Genomic DNA, 23,539 nt, shown 5'->3' on the forward strand with positions numbered 1-23,539 from the left:
TCCTGTCTGTGTTGAGGAACCTGTGGTGTCAATGGATGCATGATGGAGCACAGTGCTGCCAGACAGCAAGATCATATCCTTATCCCTTACATGCATTCATCTCAGTCTATCATGATCTGAAGCTGTATTTGGGAATCAGTGTGATCCAAGATAGAACTTCCTCCTTACTGCTATGGGACAAACTAGCTGTGCAAAGCTTACGAAATTACTAGTTACTGTCTTAAGCAGTTACACAAAAAGGGGCACTACAAAGACTATCAGATCTAAATGCCAATGAAATCCACCCTTCACCTGCCTTTCTTGTGATTTTGGTATCAGATGGAAAGGCCACATGATTAAAGGCTATTTTTTTTTTTTTTTTTTTAAGTTATGGCATCCATTGACCTACAGCAGCTAAAGGCAATCAGAGAAGAGCTGGGCTAAAACATCCTGCTTGAAGCCTGCCTTCTCTGTACAGGAAGAGGCATCTATTGGGCAGGTCTTCTTTTCAGCTGACAAATCATTCAACACAGCCCTGTGGTATTAAATCAGATATCACTTTTGATCATTTCAGCTACCCTGCAAGACTTGCTAATTACATGAAAGATACTCAGTCACCACCCTCTAACCATCTCCTCGACATCTTTTGCAATGGCTTGAATACGGGAAGCTGACAGCTTTGGAGTTAAGCCTCAAGGCTGCTTACCATCTTATATATCCTTAATAACATTTCCAAGCTTTGTTTTTACTTTCATGGGTACATCTTACTTAATGGGCTTTGAATGTCCCAAATAACCACTGACAGTTTAGAAAGAAATAAAGAACAGAATGAATGGCACTAAGTACATCTTTACTGACTATTTTGTGAGTGTGATTATAAAGTCATTTGCACAGAGATTTGTTATTATCCCCTTGGTGGGTCAAAGCACACCAAAGAAATAAAAAAAGAAAATTAAAAAAAAAACAACAGGGCAGAGCTCAGATTCTCAGCCTACAAAAAAGCTGCTATAATCCAGCTAAAAACAAAAAAACAAAAAACAGATGCAGAGCTTTTTGAAGTTGTAATGCTATAGCCACAGAGCTATAGCTCTGAAAAATTGATTGGAATTTTTCAAGTGTTCATAGTGCAGATACATAGTGGATTGTGTAGCCCATGGACTGGATTTGTTTTATGGGAGCTATTTTTATTGCCTGTTCCCTGCTGATCTCTGTCTTGAGCAACTTGCAGATGCAGTAGGGGGCTGTCTGTATGCTGGTGGAATCGTTTTGATGGTAGCAGAGCACAGGATCCTTCTCCTAGTTTGTGATCAGAGCTGCACCTGCCAGATTCAATTATTAAGTGGAGAATCATGGCATTCACAGAAAAGATTCCTCAGAGTTGTTTATTGCAGTTATAACAGTCCAGCTTGCAGTCTGCTCCAAGGGGTCACCAGCAACAAAAAAGATGGATAATAGTACGTGGAAGGGCACAAACAAATCTGTACCTGCACAGGCAGCTGCCAGCCCCTCAGAGGTGGTCTGAGACCCATCTCTCACTGCATGAGGAAAATGTGTCCAGTCCATCAATTAATAAGTGATCATCACTTCAGTGTAGGTTACAAGCATTGCTTGTCTCGTAAAAAGAACAGGATATAGCTTATGACCTCCATAAAAAGTTATATGACCTATGCTGGAGTCATTCTGCTTTGTTAGACAACATGCAGATCAACACGGGGTCAAATTAAGTGTGAAAACTCTGAGCTGTCCAATAAAACTACAGAGTTTCCACTGTGCAGAACTGCAGAGTGAGATTTGCAGGAGGAAATTAATGGGAATTTCCTCTCTAAGCTTTTGGGAATCCCTCCCCCTCCAACACAGTTAAAAGCTGTTTAGTCATCAACTAAAATTCCTGCCTGCAAAGAAAAAAGAATTTTTCAAGGAAATGAGTGTCCCCAGTGGGAATATTAACAAAGGGCATTGTATTTTTGGGACAGAAAAATTTGCCCCAATCAGCAGCAAAACAGATCAAACCAGTCAAATGTAAAATATATATGTAGCTGAAAGTAACTGTCTTAAAATACTCAATTTACATCAAATTGGGCCACAGCAGAACAAACATAAGAATTGAAACACTGTAGGCAGCATTTCTATGATCCAAGTAGTCCTCAAACAGTACATATTTCCATGTCTTTTGAAGATGCAGGCAGAATTTCTCAGTAACTGGAATAGGCCTGTTCTATCCAGGACTAAAGGAGCTCAATATGGATTCAATTGTTTGGATTTGAAAGCAGAAAGAAAGTGATAGATTTGTGGCAAGAACGTATCATGGAGCCACTTTTTCAGGCTTGCTGTCTAATCAACAGCTATGAAACTCAGCTTTAGGATATTCCTTTCCAACTGAACCTTTTTTTATAACCTGGTTTCCTTTCCTTGGCTGTCTTTTATTTTTATTTTGAAATGGTAAAATACAGTTACTGTTTTGGGGCTCAGCTGCTCAGTCCTCATTATTAGCTTTCAGTTTTGGATAACTAGATTTTACAAAGCTTCACTCCTGACATGCAATCTGTAAGAATCATAAAGGTCACTTCCATAGCCAGACAACCAGAGAAGATTTTTGTACTCTAGATATTTTTAAATCAAGATTTAGAAATTCTAGTAAAAAGTTCAAGAGTTTTTAACAGAAGGAGAAGTTGTGATAGAACCACTTCTCAGCACAATTTGAACCTCTTGTTTTGGTTGTATTCAGCAGATGTATTCCTTAACAAGATTTCTTCTTGAAAGAGCCCAAAATATACTTGCCCTGTAACTACTGAACAGATTTTTTTTAACTGCAAATCCATTACATACTGATTTGGTTTTGCTTGAATGTTTGTTTTTTTGTAGTATGTCACAATTCAAACCATCTTTATTCCTTCAGCAGCATTTTCATCATGCGCTCTGCTTGGAGTTACTTCAAAGTATTCTTCAGAAATGTCAGTTTGCAGGCTTTGAACTGTGAATGAACTTGACCGTGGATGAGAATCACAAAAAAGTTTAAATGCCTTCTGCTGAAAAACCTGTGCAAGATGCAGCACTTCACCTAAGGGGTACATGGGAGGTAGAGGAAAAGATGCCCTGCCAAGACGCTGCTATCTGACAGCAGCTGGGATGCAGCTAGTCACTGCAGCTGCAGTAGCAAGACTCAACTCCTCTCACAGAAGGGGGATACTTGGCAAATTCTCCACCCTGACTACAAGCCAAATAAGTTCTGTTTATGATACTATTCTAATTTGTGGCATGATTCATCTGATGCTTTACATCAGAGTGATGTAAAAAGAAAATAAATCTATGAGACGATGTTTGCTCCCTTAGCCTCTCTCCAAGGACAGAAAGATGTGCAATAGCATATTTTATTTTAATGTGTTTTTTTTGTTTGAGCTGACCTTCTCTTTTTGGGCAAGAAATATGATGTTCTGACCTTACTCCCCCTCACATAAAAATTCATGTGTGCACTCAGCATTTGGAATGAGAATTGCAGTGCTAATGGCTCTAACTTGTCCAAGAGAAGGATAGAGAGCTTAGATCTGCCAGTTTACTCTTTACTTCCTAGTTTCTCTGATAACCCAACTGAGAACTCCACAGGTTACTGCTTGGAGGAATGAAATCTAATTACCCAGCATCACCTTAGAAGACAGGACGTTACAGTAACTGAGTGTCCAGTGTAAAATGCACCCACTTTATCTACTTGTATCCACAGCATTGTCTTCCGTAATAAAAGATAAAATCAAAACAAGAAACAACAACAACAACAAAAAAAAACAAAACCAAAAAGAAGTTGAATGTTTCCTTACCCGTGTGTCTAGATTATATGCTGTTTTCTTTAAATCCTGCAGAGCCCTCTGCATGAACTCGAATGCATGGCAATCAACACAGGGACGGCCTAGGAGAGCATTTGGGAGAGAGCATGAAGTACTAAGTAGAAGGAATAAACAGTAAATCTGAGCATAACGGATTACAGAAGAAGGTCCACAGTGAATACTGACATACGTATTCTTAAATAATCCAGGTTTTTCTAAGATGTCCATCATGATGGTCCGCCCAATGTCTCAGTGGCAAAAGAATTACTCTGATAAGTTTGCATTAAAAAATAAATCATATTTCTTTCTCCACTGCTTCCTCCATCACTGTGCCTTACATATATATTTTTCCTTTCCCACTATCTCTCTTCTTTTGTCACAGTTTGTAGAAGTGTGGAAATACTAAATCTATAACTTGAGTCTTGCATTTTGTTCCACAGTCCCTGACCACATGTTCAACCTCATCTTCTCCAGAAATTTTCTCTAAAAACCATGACCCTACTTCCCAGGAAAATTCTGTCTGCTATTCTCACAAACTTGAACTTAAAACACAAAGCTAATGGAATACAATTGAGATCATTATCACTAAGATCACTTTGACTCCAACTTTGAATACAATACAGCTTTGTAGAAAGCTAGTGGAGCAAGCAGCAGATAAACACAATGCCCTATCATTAGAGGGTATTGCTGATAAGCAGAACAAAAGCTTCTGTTAAAGATAATTCTCGAATAATTGTAGAGTTTAAGATATCTAGATAATCCACACTTAAGGTCACAAGGCTTGCTTTGCCTTGATCATCATAACACAAAGCTGCACAGTAACAGCAGCAGCACAGAACCTGAACAAATAGAGACATGATGTCTTAGAATTATGAGGCTCTACATACTCTCATTTGATTCTCAGTGTCTGTGCTTCTCTGACAACTTTTCAGGAAATATTGGGCAAGTGGAACTCCGAGCACAGGCATAGTTTCTTTTTGAAGTCTGGTAAAGAAGAAAGGATAAAACCTAGACTGAGGTTGAAATATCCTGCAGTGTCTGTCAGCCTATTTTGCAAATGCACAATATTTGACTGATTAACAACATGCCTGTGATAAATTGGAGTTTGAGTTTGACCTGTGTGCTAACCAGCAGAGGGGGATCCTGCCTGCATGGAGAAAAGGAGTCAGCCTAATTCTTTAACTGGCTGGTTAAAAATAAATAAATAAAATGGAGAGAGAGATAAAATAAACATCATGGATTAAAGACTCCTCTCTCTCTCACTGTTGAATCATGACCCAACCTGAGTGTTACCATATATACACTAAATAAAAGGGCAGAACAGCACTTTCCACTTAAACAATTTGATGCATGGACCTGCTATTATGTTTATGACATAAATTAAACTCAGTACTGTTAGCAAAGGCTTAGATGGTTGAAGGTTGCAAGGCTAACAGTTGACAAGCTGCGCTTTCATGAATTCTTCATCGTGAAATTTTAAAATAAGAACTTCTAACTTTACCAGGAATGAAACAAAAGATGATAGTCAACGCCAGATGAAATAAGTAAGTCCCAAGAATGCCTCTGAAAAGTAAAGATAGTGATTCATGGCATAGAAGAGACTAACACAAACGAGGGGCCGCACAAAATAAAAAGTGCAGAACATTGTTGGATTTCAGTTGCAAGGAAGACAGCAATAGGCAGGTACAAGGGTAAGAGACTAGAGAGCCCTGGATGAAGAGGGAAAACAATACATACTTTCAGATCAGAGTTTTAAAACAATATAAACAAGACACTTCCAAAACAGTCTGGATTATCTGGACAAGCTTCAATAATCTGGTGCCTTGCAACATTAAAGCTACAATATAAGTTGTAAGAGAAAGCTGTATTGTACATACTTTCAGCTGGTATGGCTGTTCCTGCTTCTTGATCAGATCTAGCAGGCTCCATGAGAAGTAGTGCAGCCACAAAAACTAAAGGAACTGTAAGGACCAGTCTTCTCAGAAGGCAGGGTAACAGCATCATGGGAATGGGTGCTTCTCTCTTTATCAAGAGACAGAAACAAGTCAGGGAGGAACATTACAAATACAAGGCTTGTTACAAAGAACTTTATGTTCCTAATGGCTAAAGCATTGGCAGTTCTCCCTTGAAAGAAAAGAAAGAAACAAACAAAATTATACAAAAAAGTAATCAGAAGATCTATAGCACAGACAGAAATTCTCTGCACTTTTCCAGAATAGCATATAAAACCCAACTGGGAATGTCCCTAGTTGTGAAGAAGACCAGAAGTCCCTGGTTTTGGTTTCATGTGAAGGCCAGGATGCCAGCAACTTCGCCCATACTGTGACTTCGCCCTTTTTCCTAACTACACAGTCAGAGACAAGAGCATGAATCTGGACTGCAGACTTGCTGTTAGACATTGAGATCAGGCTCGTAAGGATTTTTTTTGGAGCTGCCTAAAATTGACCTGAACCTCAAAATGAGTTTTTTGCCCACTGGTTTGCTTTACTGGTATACCATCTTTTTACAGGTACCACTATCACTAATTACCCACCACACTGATCCTAAAACCTTACTCCAGTATGAAAGCAACTAAAGAAAAATATTTCTGTTAAACCTCTGCAAATTCATAGGTAGAGTGGTAAATACATCAAAACTCTCTAAACTTCTGTTTCCCTCTCCAATCCTAGGTTCAGATAATTTGTAGTCATCTATTTGTTCCCAAACATCACAGCTAGGTCACACCATGTCCTGAAGATAGGTATAATCTGGTTCTGCAACACCCTCCCTTAAATACAAATGTTAAAGTTTGATAAGTACAAAGGCATCAACAAAGTATTTTCTTGATCCAACGAGTAAACTGTTCAGAGCAAGAGGAAACACAGGAACCTTGGACTGGCTCAAGCTGCAACTGCCTGTTAGAGATTTCAATCACAAGCCTCAAGCACCCAAACTAATAAGGTGACCCTTAGTTCAGCCAAGTTTACCTACTGGTCCTGTATGTTCAAGGAAAAGAAAGAATCAAATAAGATTGTAACAACACAATAAAATCCATGTGAAGAATTTCTTTAGCTAAGTCCAGGAAAGCAGGACAACAGGCCATTTCTTCCTGATTTTTAAGTAGGTACCTACTAAAGGAAAGATACTGCATATGAACATCAAGTGCATGTGTGCCGAATGTGAGAACAGAATTCCTCTGAATAGCCTATAATTCACATTTGGAAGTGCAATAGAGGGAGACAGAAAGGGAAAGGTTCTTCCCCCATCTTGCCACAAATACAGAATTAACAAGTCTGCGCTTAGATATGTGCCAAGTCACTTTTTCAGACACAGCTAACCTGAAGCTGCAAATTCTGCACGAACACTTGCAGCCTGTGCAAACCAGCAATTAATTCAGGAAAGGTGCAGCATTACACACATTCCCTTCCTGTGCACCTCAATCTAAACACAGGATGAGAGGATGGCTCAGAAGAAAGACACATACAAGCACATACAGTGTAATAAATGTATTTGTGCTCATATCAAGCAATACATCTGATTATTTCTGTAACCACAGAACATAGTGTTTCCTATTCCTCTCACTATTTAGAAGCGATCTAATGTCATCCTTTTTCTTATTTCTACAATCCTTAAAATAAAGGGATTAAAATCCTAACGAGTGGCTCGGTTATTCTGTTTTAATTAATGATGACCTGAGATCAAAGCAAGTATAATCAAAGACACTAAGCTTTGCAACAGGGTGCAGCAGTGTTCCTAGTATCAGCACATTAGGACAGTATCAATCTCCTTCAAAAGCATCTAGTGCAGAAGCTTGCTGGTCAGTGAAGGCTGTTTTCATAGCACTATAGAGGTTCAAAAAAACAAGGAAGATAGCTCAACTTTTTTCAGAGTAGCTCACACACTGCCCACCCCGGCCTCACTTCAGCTTCCCTTGTGAGCTGTGTTGCCAAATAATTGCTCCCTAAGTGCAGGAGTTACCTCAGGCCACGTCTAACAACTGCCTCTCAGTAATTCTACGGGAATTTGCTGTCTGTGAGGAATAATCATGACAGGATTCCAGGGTGGTCTCTCTCTCTGCAGCATAACCAAGAACAGAGACATGTGCATGGTCGTCTTTATAAGAGAAAAGTCACCCCCTCCAACAAAGGAAAAAAATAGCAGTACCTGATCTCTCTCTTGTCTTTGTGGTGGTCTCTTTGAAATGGCCGCTGCAAACTGCTAACAGAACAAGTGCAGCTTTCTGAGCATGTGCACTGTCTCTTTTTAACCTTCCCTGAAAGAGGTTATTACTATGGGGAGATTTCTGCCATGGCAACAATGCAGAGCACTGCAGCACAGAGCACAGATTTAAAGAGGAACAGGCTGTGTCTTCCAGGTCTGGGAAAGAATGTTTCTGCTTTGACATGGGAGTCCCAGCCGTGACTTCCCTGCTGTGGGTATGGTTTTTAAAGCTGGGCCACGTGAATCAGCTTATTTCAGTCCACTGAATGGTCTTCTCCAAGTCTGCTCAGCAGGATGCAGTGCCTAATTCAAGCAACATGCTCCCTCATGCCTGAAAATAATCATGGGATATTGCACTTGCTTTACGGGAAACTAGGAAAAGCTATTTGAGCTATTTGATTGTACACAGGAACTGCAGTGCATGTCACAGCTGAGATTTTGGGGAAGGCCAAGAACTGTTCAGTCCAGAGTATGCCATATGAAGTGTTCTGAGTTACAGGTTCGTAAGCACTCATGCACACCTTCCTGGATGTTTCTGCAATTCTAGCCTCAGAGCCATCAGAAACGGCTGCACGTCAGAAGGCATTAAACTCTGAAAGGGAACTGGAGTCCAAATTCAGAGTAAACTTCACCTCCCTTTTCCAGCCTGCATCTCTGTTCTCTCTCAATATCTCATGAGCTATATTCCACAACAGCACACTGAAGGTGCTCTTGCTGAATGCAGTGCAGGCATGAACATAGAGGACTGAGTACAAAACTAATTTCAGAGGTTCCCCCATCAGAAATTAGACAGTACCAGTTGTTGTTGAGTGAATGAGCACAGCTGATGGCAGCTGCAGTACTGGGAAGCATGTTCAGATCTTCTAAGGGATCATGCTCTGTGTCTTAAAGGCTCTTATGGCAAAATCTGGGGGCACACTGTGCTCAGGAAAGTTGGGAACAATGTATTGTTTTCCATGAGCAGAAAGTCCGTTTTCAGAGTTAAGAATAAATTGCTGGCTAACATTTTTCTTTCCAACATGCTCTAAATCCTGTCTCTCTTGTATAGCCCTAGGGAACTGTTTTTGCTTCCATTAATTCAACTTTTCAAGTCAGATGCTGAGATTTCTGGTTGTTCAGTGTGCAGCTATGATATGATATGAAGATCCTGCATCCATGGGCAATGTCAAGAGAGGATTAATTTACACATTTCCATTCTTACACATCAAAAATCCAGAAAGAAGGGGAATATAATTTTTAGAGATTGTTCTTTTGAGCAAACAAGATTTAGCACTGTTCTAGCAGATATAACCATATAGGATTTGGTCTTATTAAGGATCTGTTATACACAAATCACAAATGCCAAACTTTATTCATGGTCATTGTCAGCCATCTAATCTCACTTCCTGTCTTCTTGATAAATAACGTACATATATGCCTATCTACATATAAATATGCCTTTTCTTAACCTGTGCTCTTGATCATTCCCAGTAAATCTTACCTTGTTCTCCCAACTCCTGTCCCATCTCTGTCACAATGGTATCAACTAGCAGGCAGCCTCTGGCAGTCTGAGTGTTACCCCTGATTCATTCTCCCACGCAATGGGCTTCTGACTCCTCACTAAATGTAAAAAAATCTGCATCTGTCATTCCTAGCTGCCAAGTTCCTTGATCTAATCATCTCATACCAGCTGCTGAGACTCGCTTCTTTAGCCATCCTGAGTCACAAGGACAGACCTCCTTTTTGGAGTTTTCATCACATTTCCCTTTTACTCACCTCTCCCAGCACCACGCTGAGCACCAGCTTTTCTCTCCACCAAAGCTCATTACTTTCTCAAGTGAAAAATATCAGTTTACTGAAGTGGAAGTTTTCCACAGAGAAGAAAGAAACCCCATTATAGGATACTTCTACTTGAAAAAAATGTTTTGGAAAAAAAAAATCATTTTGACTTTTCAAATTGATCGTTTCTGGCTTTGTGCTTCAAAATTATTTCCTTCTCAAACCTACGCTAAATAGAGTAAAAATATATTTCATGCTCAGTTCATGAAATTGAAGAGTGGGAGCAGCTCTTATCTTAAGGAGATTAGTGCCCATCCCCACCAAATGGTATAACTGTGACAAAATCCCTCTGACTTGTTCTTCTCTCATGTAAGAAGTGTAGGTGGAGCAGATGCTAGCCCTAGGGCACCCAGATTTCATCCCCAAGGCCTGCGGCTGCTCAGCAATGCACAGCACACTCGGGGATTTTGCTGGCAGTGCCTGAAGCAGCAGCTTGGGCTGGACACTGAAAGTGGCACTGGGTGAAAACTGGAAGCTCCTGCCTGCCCTGTGGGATCGTTCACCAGATGAGCAGTGAGAATGCAAAGCTTCATTTTGTAGTGAAATCAAACGTAATGGATTTCTTCTTGAGAGCCCCATCAAAGCCTGTTTCTGAGGTTTCTATTTTTCATCTTGATAGCGCATGTTTTGATACTATAAATATTTCTGTGGGATTGATAGAAAAGCTCAAGCCTTTCCTCTAAGCTACCGCTTGGTCTCTCCTTGGCTCTTAAATCTAATTCTCTGTCACAGCAGAAAACTCTCTTCTCTCACTGAAGATAACACATTCTATCACTTCTCCTGCAGACACCTCTATGCTTTCTCACAGCCTGCCCTCTAAATCATGGTAAAAATCTCCCCACAGATGTGCCATCTCCACTTGCATCAAAGCCCCTTTAAAGCCTTCCCTCTGCCACAAATCCTACAAAGCCTGGCAGAGCCTGGGGAGAAAGCTGGCTGTGAATGCTGCTGCTATGCAAACGTGCTGCTTCTAGCAATTTCTGCCTCACACCTTCCCCAGCTTCCCTCTTGCCATCCTCCCCACAGAACTGCTGGGCTGAATGCCGCAGGGCAGGCCTAGCCCTGTCAACATGGCACCAGGCGGCTGCACTGCTGGCTGAGGCCTTTGGGCAGACGTGAGGAATAAGAAGGCCAAACACTCCGTGCTGATCGCACCGTCCCATATGGACACCTGAGCTATTTGCAGGGTGAGCCTCTGCTTGCTCTCCTTCCAATTTAAAGCTCTTAGGAAGTGTCAAAGTGACCAGATGAACAAATGAAGCCTTCCTTTGTTCCCCCAACACGTCCCACATAACTTGGTTGTGGCAATGGTTCCTCCTCCCTTTTCCCCACCAGTAATTTTAGGAATAAGCTCCTTGTCAGTAAATGTGATTCTTGCAGGCCCTATCTGTCAAATTATGGCTCATCTGAAATAATTCAAGGCCCCAAAAATGTTGAGTTCCAGCACAACCCCAAGGCTGGGCTCATATCCAACTCTGACTTCTCCACACAGCTCTTAGGGAGACCTGCCCTGTCAGAACAACTTACAGCTTTTTGGATCAGACACCAGAATAAGGTCAAATCTTTCAGCCTCTCCTTAGGATCTGGGAAGCATCTAAAGGTCTCAAGGCAATCTGCAGGAAAGATTACCATTAGCTGAGCTATCCTTGGCTTGTGCTGTTCCTATCCACCATCCTGCAAACACTTTTGGGTGAATAAACTGTGTTCCAAGCTGTACGTGAGCTGCTTCTAGGTACATAATTCTTGCAGCTTTAACTATTTGTCAAAGTCCACAGAGATGCCTTGACTATTTTGCAGCAGCTATACAAATAAGCACACACATAAATATATGACTTCTTGAAATGGAGGGAAATAAACTGCCATTTTTCCAAAACTTCCACTCTAGAACCAGAGCTAGAGAACTTTCTCTTAGCTAATAAGCCATGCAGCAATACCAGTTTCCTTGCAAATGCTGCCTTGAAACATAGAAACTGATGAAACTAAAGAAAATTAGATTGAAAAAGCTGTAAGATAATCAATGACCCTTTTTTGCCACAAAATATATATAGTCTGCTCCAAAATGTATAGTCTGTGCAAGGACTCTCAGGCTTCAGAACCCAGAATACTCATATTCAGGGGGCTCTAAATCTATTCCCTCCTCTGGGAACCAACTCCTTTGTAGCCAGTCTCCTGAGATTAATCCAGCATAACTTGTGACAGCAATACCTGGATATCATTGGTAGTAATTCTAACATTAAGATCTCTCTGACTTAACAGCTTAAAGATGGATGCATATTTATGTTTAAAAACAGTATCTTTAGCCTGAATTCATATTTACAAGATATTTCAAGCTGATAGACATGGCTTTTTCTTTCTACAATTTTCTTCTTTCCTCTACAACTTCAGTGCTACAAATTGCAAGCTGGTTAGTACAGTATTAACCTGATGTTGCACCACCAGCTGCTGTAGGTGCAGCTTCCAGCTAAAGGTTTACTCATGTATTCAAAATATTTTGTTAATGAATTCCTCGTTTGTGATCCAGGGATGCTTTTAGACACTGGCCAGTGACAAATGAGCAATGAATATTCCTGAAGGGTCATTATAGTGGTCACCATCTTGGCTGAGATAATGGATAATAGCCAGAACTACCACTGCTAGAAGCATAACTGGTTTCACCTGAAATCAAGAATCATGGATCAGAGCTGGAAACAGACTCCATTTGCGGGAGGTCTAGAACTGGCTCTGGCAGGAATCCCACACTCATTAACAGATTACACTCCTTAAGTCCTCAAACTTACCTTATTATCTTTCTAGAAGTGGGAGATAGTGACCACAGGGGCAAAATGTATTTTATGTTCCTTGGAGACTTGTTCTACTATTTCTTCTATGTTAACTGCTGGCAAACAAACAAAAAACAAGTCTAGGTATTTCACCCTCAGAACAACAGATTACATTCTTCTGAAGGAAAAGGTATTGGGCATGAAAGACCTATATTACTCTTCCCATCTACTAACTTAGTTAGTAGTAGCAACAACAGTCAATCTGTTATAGTACCCCCAGTGCAAAATGTGCTGTCCAAATGTTATGTAGGGCTGTTCTCATACTGTAGGTGATGACCATCATGCACTCTGTTATCCAGACAGTCTTGATTTCTAAACAATGCATCCTGGAAAATATTTTTGCTTTCTTCCACACTTTTCCTCCTGGTTGGCTTTCATTGCACAATGTGTAAACCACAAGGATGTAAGCAGAATGACAGTGTGTAGGCTCTAGTTAGTCTGAGATCTCCATCCAATTTTAGACAGACAAATGCATGGCAGCTCTGCTTTCAGACTGTTCATTCACTGTCCACTCCCAATGCCTGTTAGCATACAGTAGTAGCTCATGTCCCAGCAATGTCAAACTCATCTTAGGAAATATCATAGCAGTTCCACAGCAGTAAGATTATGTAAAATATACTTTATGAGAACCATGAACAAGTCAATCCTGTTGAGGGAAGCTGCATGTATAAGTAGCTTCAGAAGTAAGAATCAAAATTTGATAATGCAGCAAAATCTTTCTCTTCATAAAAGCCTTTCAATAATCAGCAACTTCCTTAGAGGCTGAAATGCTCAACTGTAATGCTCCTTTTCCTCCTGATCTCTTTCTTCATATCTGCTCGTTTTAAAAGCAATAAAAATCCCTGCCACGTGCAAATGCATGTATTCCAAGGGGATAAGGATGCTGAAGAGAAACGAAGATGCACTGATGATAGGGGCATTAAAAAACTTTAAACCAGATGGCCATATTAACAGATAGCAGAAAATCTTAGAAAACTGAAAAGCCAGGAAAAGGAATAATTTCCTCTCATGAACAAAAAATAACAAGCTGCCCGTCCATGTAAAGGAAATTCTCTTTGTACTTCTCTCCTTCCCCAAGGAGGGACAGAGATCCATCTATAGCTCAGCCACTAACACAAGAAAGAGTTGTGAATGATAAAATGAATCTTAAGAAGTTTGTAGGAGCAGCCGCGCAGGTCACATTGGAGGGAGATTTTATTTTGTGAATAAAAGAGTGAGTATGGTCATGCAAGATGCAAACAATAGAAGGGAAGTGAAGTTAACATACATTAACTTCATCTCCAGTTAACAGCTGCAGTGCAAAGGTGGGATAGGATGAGAAAGTAGGTTGGGTAAGTGAGAGAAGAAAGTGCCAATTTAGCAGTAAAAGAAGAGGAAAGATCCATTTTCTCAAACCTTCCAAGTTCTCAGACAAGATAGCTATAATTGTGATAGACAAGAGCGCTTTACATCTAGCGATGAACAACAAATATTTTGCTCCATACCTCATGAAAAATATCAACAGTGATGTACAGCACTCTGAGGAAGAAACAGATATCCTGACTTTGAAGGTCTGTAACTGATCCATGAACCACAAAATATTGCTGCTGTGGGTTAACATAAACATACAGATATGCACCACTGAGCAGCTCTCTCACTCCCCCCCCCCACACCTAGCAGGACAAGGGAGGAGGAAAGGAAAAGTAAAGGCTAGAAAATCTGGTGGTTTGAGATTAAAATTATTTATTAAGTGAAGAAGTAGAAGAAAGAAATTGGAAAACAACACAAGTGATGCAAATGTAATTGGTCCCACCTCCCACCAGTCCAGCCAGTTCTTGTGCAAAAAGAGAGCTGATTCCTAAACCTCACCTCCATCTTGCTCTCCCTTTCTATAGCTGAGAGTTGCACTATATGATATGGGATATCTCTGCTTAGTTCAAGCCATCTGTCTGGTTGTGTTTCCCTGTCCATCTCTTGTGCACCCCACACTCTACTCACTGGAAGGGCAGAGTGAGAAACAGAAGTCCTTTGCACTGTGCATACAGCATTCAGCCTTAGCTCAAATAGTGAAATAGCATGATACCAGTGCTGGTTTTGGTCACAAACCTGAGACACAGCACCACAGGAGGTGCCATGAAGAAAATTAACTTCAGCCCAGCAAAACCCAGTATAGCTGCTTGAGGGATGTGGACATGAATGTAACATCATAAGAAATGGAATGCCATAATACAGCTCTATTGTATGGGGTACTCTGTAGCCATGACCCTTTGCTATGACTTATCTAGATTACTGTTTTTAGAAACTTAAATCTCAGTGAAACAGGAAAAACAGGATTTTCACCGTCACAATGGAACCCAGAACTGTCAGAATGCCTTAAGCATTTCTGTCTGATAGGTGAATCCGCCTGCCAGAACAGCTGAACACCTCTTCTAGTACTCAGCACTGCCTGAGTGGGAGATGGACAAATGCTTATACAATTTTAATAGCCTGTGCTTATATTTAAAAGTAGGAGCAAGTTATTTATATAACAGTGCTACCAAATTTTCAAGGTGAGGAAAAAGATGAATCATTTTACTAGATGCTTAGAGATGTACTCAGGACATCCACCACCTTACCCCTCTGCCAAAATATTACTGCTCCCTAGAAAGGTGGCTGGAACAAACATATTGGCTTTTCATTCCCTTGCAGTTGATATCCTGGCATACTAAGCCAGAATGGATCACCGAATGCTTTGCAAAGGGCAACGTGCAGTGTCGTTGGATGACTGCATGCTCATCCCATCTGCCAGAATTAGCATCAGTTTGACTGCCTTTCTCCTCCAAAAATGGCCAGCTCCAAGCAGTGCAGACTGCAAACAAGGATGTAAATGGAAATAAAAAATAGACACCTGCTTTAAAATGTCCTCTAACCACCAAGAGAACTTCAAATATGCACAGAAGTCACTCAAAATATTGCAGAGATAGTCAGTGACGTGGGTTCCTTGAGGTCAGTCAATAAACTCTGGGACTGTGCTGAATCAGTGCACATTAGACATGAGGGGAGAGTAAGACACAAACATACACACTATGGAAAACAAATATATAGGAAGGACTGAGGGAAAAATCTGTACAACTCATCTCCCCCCAAATAACAGCTGGCTCTGAGCTGAACCTTCAGACATTAATAGGAAGCCCTAAGATTGCAGAAAATGCCTTAATTAGATTTTTTTTCACCCTTTTCACATTCAGGGTCACCTTCTATTTTCAAGGACTTCCTACCTGTTTTTAGGAAGTTTGGAAAGACTGGGAAGTAAGCACTCAGTTATTTCTGTTCATTGCTTCTGGATGAGGAGCCTGCAACAGGGAGGACCACCTTCTGCCCGGGAATGTGGGCATCCCACAGAACCATCTACATTATTTAAAATATTACGTCTGAATCTGTGGTGATGCACAAATTACTTCCCATCACCACATCCCAAAAAAGGAAAGAGAAGAACAAGGCAGAGCTTTCAGTTGCATAAATTGTTTTCTCTTGCCAAGGAATCTTCTCTGGGCAGGCATCCTGCATCTTTATCCCCAGAGAGCAGCATCCTCTCCTCAGACAGCAGCATCCTCTCCTCAGACAGCAGGTATCTTCAACTTACTTCCCCACTGTGTTCTGGAAATGGCATTGGGAGGGAAAAAAAAAAAAAAGGAAAAAAAAAAAAAGAAAGATTATGTCAGTTAAAAGATCCTATTCTTCAAGGTGCTTGTGATGTCTATGCGAGTGGTGTATCTGTGGTATGCTAATTTTGCTAATATCAGCAGACAACTCTCAAGAGTTACAGTCTAATCTAATGTTACCCTGAATCACTATGGGGTAATGGATTCTCGTATAGGGCATGTGATTGATATAAGGGGAGATATTTTAGTAGGCAATTTGAAGCAAATAGTTTTCAAGATTAAAAAAACAAACAAACCTTTCCTGAATTTATGTCTACTTCACAGCGCAATTGAAGCAAAGAAAGGATTTCCAGTAACACTAGATGAAGTACCCTTTTAAAAAAAGAAGCACTAGGGCTCTCTACAGTGTTTGGAAAAGCACACCTATACACGGCAGATCAACATGGCTTCAGTGATCTTGGTTATTACAGCTGAATTACAACTTCTATTGTGATCCTCACTTAACCTCTCCCATTGCTAATTTTTTCATAGGCTGCCTTGGCACAGAAGTAAATTTAGGGAAAGCACTTTGAACAGAATTGATGCACTGGTTTGAGAACAAAACAAGCCTACCATTCCTCCTTGGTTCATAAAGAAAATGAGCCTGAAACAATCACACTTGACTCAGCTGTTACTGTATTTAAACTCGAATAATTTTGAGTTAAAAAAAAAAGATAATTGTTCAGCAGCTTTAAAGCTAGAAATATTTAACATTTTTCCTTTGATGCACATGGTTTGATTCAGTGCCCTGTTGTATTGATGTTACTGGAAGGGCTTCATGCATGATTTAGAAGAGACATCAGCAGTGCAGGACACCCAAAATGGCAAGCAGGCAGACAGCAAGTTGGGCTGGGGCAGGGCCAGGAACCACAGCATCTTTACAGAAGCATTTTTGAGAGTCAGTAGCTTCTGAAATTGGGTTCAGATTGAGTTCTGAGCTCAAGCAAGAGAAGCTGCTACCTTTCAGAGAGGCAAGGTGCCTCCGTTAGCCACCCAGCCTCAGGATCTTGTTAACACAAGAGGCAGGATTTCCTTGTTCCAGCCAGGTTTCTGCAGGAATCAATGACCTCTTTCAAAGGAGAGAAAAACAAAGCACCTTCAGACTAGCAGAGTAGCTCTCTTTACCCTGGACCTCTAGAGTGTCTCTCCTCATTATTATCACTCATCTCTGTTTTTCCGCTTGCTAAAAAGAAAAATAAAAAAAACTCAATCACGTACATATCCTACAATTTCAAGTCTTAAAGAGAGGAAAATATTTACTGTTTTACCATAAACTATTTTATTACTTGGACTGGTTTTATTTACTCAGCAGTTAATTGGAGAGTGTCAGATGCACCTTTTTTAAGAAAGTGTGCTTAAGTACAGTCAGGACTTTAATTTACTCAATAAGCCTGCTGCTTCTTATTAACTAATAGCAGCTACCAAAACAGATTTTTTATTTTATTATTATTATTATTTTTAATGGGCAAGGCTTGGCTTTAATTGTAAAACTATCTTTGAAGGCAAACATGCATTATACTTTGAGATCCCATCTCTGGGACTTTGTACTGGACAATTAGTTCCTTCTAAACTGGAGTTGAAAATTGCTTCTTTCCAAATGCCTCAACAGAGGATTAATCTGTCTCCTTTTGCATAAAAATGAGCTTTGAAGATTGAGTATGTCATGAGTCACCTTCCACCTTGAGATCAGCCATTTAAATTTAATGCAGGTTGTGCATCTTTGCTAGTACTTTTCGTCTAGGTAGGAAAGAGACCAGATATGGTTGTGTAATTTTTCTGAATCAGTGAATTATTTTGTATTTAAATAGCTTCTGTATCTAAATAGTGCTAAATTGCAAATGTTACTACAGAAAGAGAGGAGGGTACAAAGGTACTGGAAGTTGTAACTCTGAGAATAAAGAAAACATAATTTTAAGACTCTATTTTCAGATGAGACAGGCTAAAAAATGCTAAAAAAAAAAAAAAAAAAAACCTCAAATTTTTATTGCAGTAGCAAAAAAAGCCACAGGAAAATGTTTGCATGATGTTCATGTCACACCATATTATGTTGGAATTTCCATTTGACACACAGACTTGTCAGTTTGGAGCATAGCTGTGAACTACAGATGCTTTTAAAGTAAAGGATAGAGGAAATGTGTTCCCATTCAAAATAGAACCTGTGCTTAACATTTATTCCAGGTCTAAAAAGGTCTCAGATTTACTGGTCATACAGTCAATTTTCCAGTTACACTGACACTGAGAGAGACAGACTACATACCGAGTGCCCACTGTCCTTTATCTTTCAAGCTGGTTTAGAAATCTCCAATTGAAATCTCCAATTGAAAGAGAAATATTTCCTCTCTTTCTAGAGACCAGCTGTTCAACAAGAGGTGGAAAATACAGGGAGCAACATGCAAGCAGCTTTGAAATCTGCTCATGCTGGCAAGGCAGAACTGTATTAACTCATCCTTTGGTTGACAGCATGCAAAAGACAAGACAGTTCACAGAGAATTTTCCCACCTGTGCATGTTTAAGTACACAGAAGAAATTGAGTTACAGTCGCTTTTTTGCTACCTCTCCAACAGTAAGCATTTAACAATGTGTGACTGGAGAGGGGCATGCTTCATTCTTGAAGTGGCTGGGGCTTAGCAGGTGCATGACTTTTTTTTTTATCATCTCCTATAAAAGCTCCTGCAGACATTGTGGAAAGGTGTTTGAACCAGCAACAGATTAAACAGAAGGACAAGCTGCAGATGGTGACAGCCCAGGAGCAGACAATCCCTCAACAGACAAAAAGAGAGGTGCTGATAGTAAACTATCCACTGGTACCATACTGCTAAGGTGCATCTCCTCAAATCTAGAAGAGTTTTGTCTTCAGTCTGTCAGAAATGCATCTATGTTGGCAGTTATGATAGTGACAAAGTATTACAAGTCCTTAGCCATCTCAGTGACCTTCCCTGTGTCTGCATGCTGCTTTGCAACACCAGATTCCATGCTGTACTCCTTAATTCTCCATCCAGCCCTGTCTATGAATCAACTTTCTTCTGTAAGTCCTGCCTCTAGTTACGAACAACAAAGAGGGATAGTGCCCCAAGGGACTGCTGCTCACTGCTATCCACACTTGAAGGCTGCAGCAGGCAGATGAACTGTTTATATCACATTGCTTTAGAAAAGCTTCTGGATTCAGACTGGACAGCTTCTGGGGTTTGTACTTCAGGCATTTCTTTTATAGGCAGCTGGTGAGCTCAAAAGTGACCCTAAGTCTGCCATAATGATTAGACATATTGTTAACTTTCTGTGCATCTTCTCTTGAGCTGGCAAACAGGGTAACCAAAGTTCTCAACACTCTCAAGCAGAGAGGGGCTTTATTTACTCTGGTAAAAAGATTCATAGCAGCTCAGAACACTGCTGTTAACCACAGCCAACACCCCAGAGCAGTGTCTTTTACTGTCCCCAAGCTAGGTCAAAGAGCAGCTGGAAGATCATGACTGAGATCCCAAGTTTGAGTATGGGAAAGCAGTGCAGAGAGCAAGAATCAGTGTGATATGTTTGTGGGTGCCTTGAGTTGTTGAGAAAATATCTGACAGTGTTGTGTAGCAGTTGTGGTTCTTGAAGACTTCTGGCACTGTGCACAGTATACAGTATCCCTGCAGATCTGAGGGCAGGTGATCAGAACGGCTTTCTCCTCCTCCACATCTCTGTGCCAGCCTAAATGGGAAATGGTTATTTTTTAGTATCTTTCCAGAAGCCTACAAACTGAAGTACTCAGGCAGCAAAACTCTACTGGTACTTTCTTATCTTTCTCACTTTGGTTTTCACATTTTGCAAAGTATTCATCTCCCTTCCCCCTTTGCTGCTCTTTCAGATGCCCACCAGCATTTTGTCTAGTTACCACAGCAGGAAGTAGCTAAGTAGGAATAGAACTGAGTTCAAATCTGTCAAATCAACAGTATCTGTCAGATACTACTGGCACAGGCTTCGTAAGTATCATTACTGTTGATAAAATTGTCTGTAAGTATGTGTCCCTCTTAAAATTACACACCTGAGCTGAAATGTAACCCCTCTTCAAATCTCGAGGCCCATCTGGCTGCCTATCTTTGTGCCTTTCTGTAGGGAACCTGCTTTAGCAGGGAGTTGGACTTAATGATCTCTAGAAGTCCCTTCCAACCCCTATGATCCTGATTCTGTGATCTCCAAAAGTCAGTCAGACTGTCATTGAAACAACTGAATAAAATCACCAGTCCTTGATCTATTCCTGCTTCTATTTAAAGGTGATTAACAGATGAATTCACATCAGATAGATCCTTAGTCAGCATGATTGTTCTGGACTTCCTGGCATTCCTACAAACTGAGCAAGTAAGGTTATTTAGAGGCTAGGATAGATGGAAAGGGAAAGCAGATAATATGCTGCCACCTTTTGGTTGCAGAAATGAGAACAGGTAGTATCTGGAAAGATCTATCTAGCTGAAATTAAAGAACATCTGTGCTCATTTTCTGCAATGAAACAATCAAAAAGACCATATAGTGAGAGAAGCATCCTATCATGTTCTATACTGTTGCTATAAGTTTAGCGCATATATTTCATATTTTTTTCAGTTCTGCTCGGAATTATACGTGGTTATCAATAATAAATTAATAATTCCTCTTATTTAAAACATATAAGGTTGAGATCAGTCACCTCAAACTAACCCTATGTGTTGCTAAACAGATCTGAGGAACATAGTTGCAGAAAGAGAATGTACAAGATCTCATGAATTAGCAGCTTACAATGGTTACTGCATGCTGCAACTCCCATTTTACCACTAATGCAGATACATACATTTAAAATAGCTGACTGCAGAGGACCTGAAATGTATTTTGCTTACTTATTATTAAAATGTCTGTCTAAAACAATAAGAAGACAGAAGAATGTCCATCATAATATTAAGAAATGCAAGGCTGTTCTGTCAAAGATTTTGTGCACCTTCTAGGCTGAGGCCTGAAATGTAACAGAGGAGCTATCTGTATTGGGGATGTGCTTCTCACTGCACAAATTTGCACCAAGCAAATAAGCCTTTGAAAATCCCAGTTCAAATATGTTCTGTAAAGACTCATGGGAGCTTGTTATCTCAGGTCCATGATGTTCTGTTCCTGATAGCTCCTATGCACCAGAGGCTCTTTACATTTACTGTGTATACAGACTTACTGAGCGTGTCCTATTGCAGAGCATAGAAATCCATCAAAGACTTATCTCCTCATTTCTCAAGGCAAGCAATGAGTTTTCAATCACTTCTGCTGGTTTATGGACAATGTGAAGGAGGAGGATCCCATCTGCCTGTTGTAGAAGGGACAGGAATTCTCCAAGAACCACCAAAGCAGTGTTGATAAGTCTGTATTGCTCCATATTACTGACACATTGGTTCTTGAGCCCTGGAACTCTTTACAGTTTGTAAACTCTAGCTCTGAGATTACTTGACAGGGTGTCCTGAGGCCAATACACCCTAAAAGTATCTGGCAGGGAGATGATCTTACAGGACACTGTTGATACAACTTGTGCAGACTGCATATCAGTGCATCTCCCACCTGGCACAGCCCCCGGTCAATCAACCAACCATGTGCAAAGCTGCGCAGCAGACCTCAACGAGGCCCTTGTGCTATATCATGCTGTCATTATAGTTCACACATGGCTGCTTATGCAAGATGTCCCTGCCTCAAGAACGATTTGCAGACCTCAGATATACTGATGGTGCCACCCTACACAGTCCGCTGCACCACCCTCCAAAATCTGTGAGTCAGAAAGTATCCTAGTGCCTCTACGAGTTCTGCGCTTCCTTGCCTTTTGGAAGAGTTCCCAGAGAACCACAGACAGAAGAAAAGCACTAGGAATGATCTTCTTTACACATTGATCACTCAGTGACAGTCCCAGCAGAGGCACTCACAACCATTATCAGATAAAGATCAAGAAGCTGAAGGAACTCTACAAGGTTGTTGGTAGGAATTTTAAGGTAAAACAACCCCAATCTCTGCATTCTTCAGGGAATTTAGCTCCATCAGTCATTGGGAAAAGGGGAAAAAGAACTGATTTTATCTTTCTCCTATGAGGAAGTTAGTGGTGCGTGGATTTATGATATAGTGTCTGACTCAACCTCCCAGGGCTAGGGCATCCTGTTATCTTAAAGGTTCACAGGCCAGGACCACACCATTAGTGCCTGAACCAACTGTGAGAAACAGCAAGACACATCCTTTCAAGAGTAAATATGAAGGTTTCTTTTCCTAACAGTAAATTCCCCCAATTATCTTGGCAATAGGGTTCCTCTTCCCATCTCAGCACTAGTTTTCTGTGGGAGATGGAGAGTTCAGCTCGGCTCTTCGAGTCTTGACTTGATAATAATGAGGCTCTGGAAAGGAGACAGAGGATCTGAGTAAACAGGGGTGTTTTGTACCTAGCCATAAGATACACTCTGCTGATTCTGAAGACTTGTTATGGAATTTGCTTGCTTTCTAGCCAGTGGATTTTTAGCGGAAATACTGAACATGCATGTTAGAATATAAAAGGCTTGCTTTAGAATGTAGAGAGAGAGAGATGCACACATCATGATCATGATCATTACGGCAATAAAGAAATCTTCCTGGCAAGAGAACCCTGTGTCGTGTGACTAACTTGCAACAGTTTTCCACATATCTTATGAACTTTTTCACCCATCTTCCAGGGCAAGGTTTCTAATCCAATTTACAACACTGTGCCATGTTGTCTCCACAAAGTTCTGATAGGGCATGGGATGCCATTCCATCTTTCTAGTAGAAAAAAAAACAACCTAAAATGGGTATGGTCTGCTTATTTGTGCTGAAGACTTCCAGCTCCGCTGGGAAATCTCTTTGAAGGAAACAAATCTAAGTCAAACTCTATGCTTCTATGAGACTATTCTGCTGGCTGTGGGAGGAGTGGAACACTAGTAACACACAAACAATGGCATGTATAGTGGGGAGATACAAATCCATGTCTGGCTGTCAGTCACAAAGGGAGACCCACAGCCTTTGTCTACATGTGTATCGTGCCATAGCTGAGGTACTCCTTGCACTGCTCCAAGCCATCCATAACTACATGCTATCAGTGTCCAGCTAAAGTTGGATGACTCCAGAGAAGCTGTAAGAAATAAATGCCCTCTAGGAATGTCCTACGCCTTCAGCACTAACGCAGATATGGTGTTGCCCAGAGGTTAGAGAGGAAGGAAAATACCTGGACCATCAGACTTGCTAGAAAAACTGTCAAAGACAGGCTTTGTGTTTTCCT

The 23,539-nt window shown here is 40.7% G+C and overlaps 1 protein-coding gene across 3 annotated transcripts in view; it reads right to left on the bottom strand.

The window, feature by feature from the left end:
• The window catches only part of NICOL1 (NELL2 interacting cell ontogeny regulator 1), a 35,506-nt gene that overhangs the window by 1,548 nt on the left and 10,419 nt on the right, over positions 1 to 23,539 (bottom strand). The window contains exons 1-3 of one of the 3 annotated variants that reach the window (XM_031553197.2): positions 9,475 to 9,848; positions 5,672 to 5,816; positions 3,789 to 3,877 (exon numbers count right to left, since the gene is read on the bottom strand). In XM_031553197.2, coding sequence (XP_031409057.1) covers positions 3,789 to 3,877; positions 5,672 to 5,798 — 216 coding nt within the window. In that variant the 5' untranslated portion in view covers positions 5,799 to 5,816; positions 9,475 to 9,848. Of the gene's footprint in view, positions 1 to 3,788; positions 3,878 to 5,671; positions 5,817 to 7,937; positions 8,065 to 9,474; positions 9,849 to 23,539 lie in introns of those variants that run through there. The other 2 variants (XM_031553196.2, XM_085223612.1) reach the window with 2 other exon arrangements.

This window comes from Meleagris gallopavo, chromosome 4 (assembly GCF_905368555.1).
Source record: "Meleagris gallopavo chromosome 4, MGAL_WU_HG_1.1, whole genome shotgun sequence".
Taxonomy (NCBI): Eukaryota; Metazoa; Chordata; class Aves; order Galliformes; family Phasianidae; genus Meleagris; species Meleagris gallopavo.